This window comes from Chinchilla lanigera, unplaced genomic scaffold, assembly GCF_000276665.1.
Source record: "Chinchilla lanigera isolate Chin_1 unplaced genomic scaffold, ChiLan1.0 scaffold00036, whole genome shotgun sequence".
Classification (NCBI taxonomy): domain Eukaryota; kingdom Metazoa; phylum Chordata; class Mammalia; order Rodentia; family Chinchillidae; genus Chinchilla; species Chinchilla lanigera.
Window position 1 is genome coordinate 9,161,526 of NW_004955437.1, and position 1,452 is coordinate 9,162,977.

Here is a 1,452-nt window from a genome sequence, read left to right on the forward strand (position 1 = left end):
TTATTTATTTATTCCGTTTGAGACAGGGTCTTATTATGTAGCCCCGGATGGCCTTGAACTTGCAGTGATCCTCTTGCCTGAGCCTCCCAAGTGCTGGCATTACAAGTATGCACCACCATGCCTGGTGAGCAGCATTTTTGAAGTACTTCAGGAAACCACACACACACACACACACACACACACGAACAACAAAACTCAAAACAAATAACTGCCTGCCTAGAATTTTAATTCAACATTCAGAGCCGACTGTATGTCAGTACTTAAAATTCCTCAGTGATTTTTGTTTCATTTTCCACCTAGAGGACGTGGCTGAGACTGGGATGAACTCACTGGATTTACCGGGATGTAGCTGGTGCTGGCTTTCCATGGAGGGGTAAGGCGAGTGGCACCTAGCGGGGGGAGGGTTGACTCTGCTGCCATCTCAGGTGATGCCTCTGCTGAGTCCGTCACAGCTTTGAAATGGGCGTCCCTCAGGGCCACCCTGAGTTGGGGCAAGGAGGCCTGGCACTCACAGCAGGATCACTCTGGCACGCGGCTCCTCTTGCTGTCTCGGTGATGGTGTTGGATCCATCAACTCTGGAACCTGTGTTCGAATCCCACTTGCTGGTTGTGTAATTTAAAGCAAAATACTTAGCTTCTATGTGTCATAGTTTCTGAACCTATAAAATAGGAGTGATACTAAGATTCTTACCTCCTAGGGTAGTTATAGGATTAAATGAGTTAATATGTGCAAATTTAATAAATAGTGCCTGACCGAAGTAAACAGTGCCAGTATTATTACTGCTGATGTTATTATTGAAAATACAGCAGAGTGCATTTGTTGAAGGCATAAATGATGGAAAGAAGGCGGAATTGAGGAATTACTCAATGTTAAGCAATCCCATCTGTCACAAGGGGAGGAATAGCCTCATGGGTATGTGTTGGAGAGTTTTTAATGTCACAGTAAAGAGTGTGCATTATTTGGTAAGCAGCAAGAAACAACAACAGTTTGTCAACAGATGGGAGAAAGGGCCAGGGGAGGCATGGTTAAGCCGAAACAGAAGGCATGGATGCGGCGAAGTGACAAGTACCAAGTACAGGTTGGAGTGTGGGTTCAGGAAAGGTGGGTGGTGGTGGGGTGTGGGAGGACAGGTGCAGGGAAGACTTGAGAGGGAAGGAACACGGACCTCAGGAGGCTGGAGTGAGGACTCAGGTGCGGCTGATGGGGTCAGGAAGGCGTGACAGGGACATCCCGGGAGTGGGACGATGAGGGTTTTGGCGACAGGTGAGGTTGATGGGGACAGGTGAGGGGTGATGCGGCCCTGCTGGGGTCCCGGGTCGGGTGTTAGGCGGAGGCCGGAAAGGAGGCGCGGGGAGCGGGAGGGGCCGCGGGTGCACCGCGCAGGGGCGGCGGGCGTGATGTCAGCGCGGGCGGTGATGTCAGGCCCGGTGCTGATGCTGGCGGCGCGGTGC

General features: G+C 51.2%; 2 protein-coding genes across 2 annotated transcripts in view; one reads left to right on the forward strand and one right to left on the reverse strand.

Moving 5' to 3' along the window:
• LOC102019957 (E3 ubiquitin-protein ligase RNF4-like) overlaps positions 1–1,452 on the reverse strand; it is a 12,541-nt gene that overhangs the window by 10,313 nt on the left and 776 nt on the right. The window contains exon 2 of the mRNA XM_005390135.1: positions 1,167–1,437. Coding sequence (XP_005390192.1) covers positions 1,167–1,437 — 271 coding nt within the window. The remainder of the gene's footprint in view (positions 1–1,166; positions 1,438–1,452) is intronic.
• Ttbk1 (tau tubulin kinase 1) overlaps positions 355–1,452 on the forward strand; it is a 33,219-nt gene continuing 32,121 nt past the window's right edge. The window contains exon 1 of the mRNA XM_013517134.1: positions 355–373. The gene's annotated coding sequence lies outside the window, so the exon portion shown is untranslated. The remainder of the gene's footprint in view (positions 374–1,452) is intronic.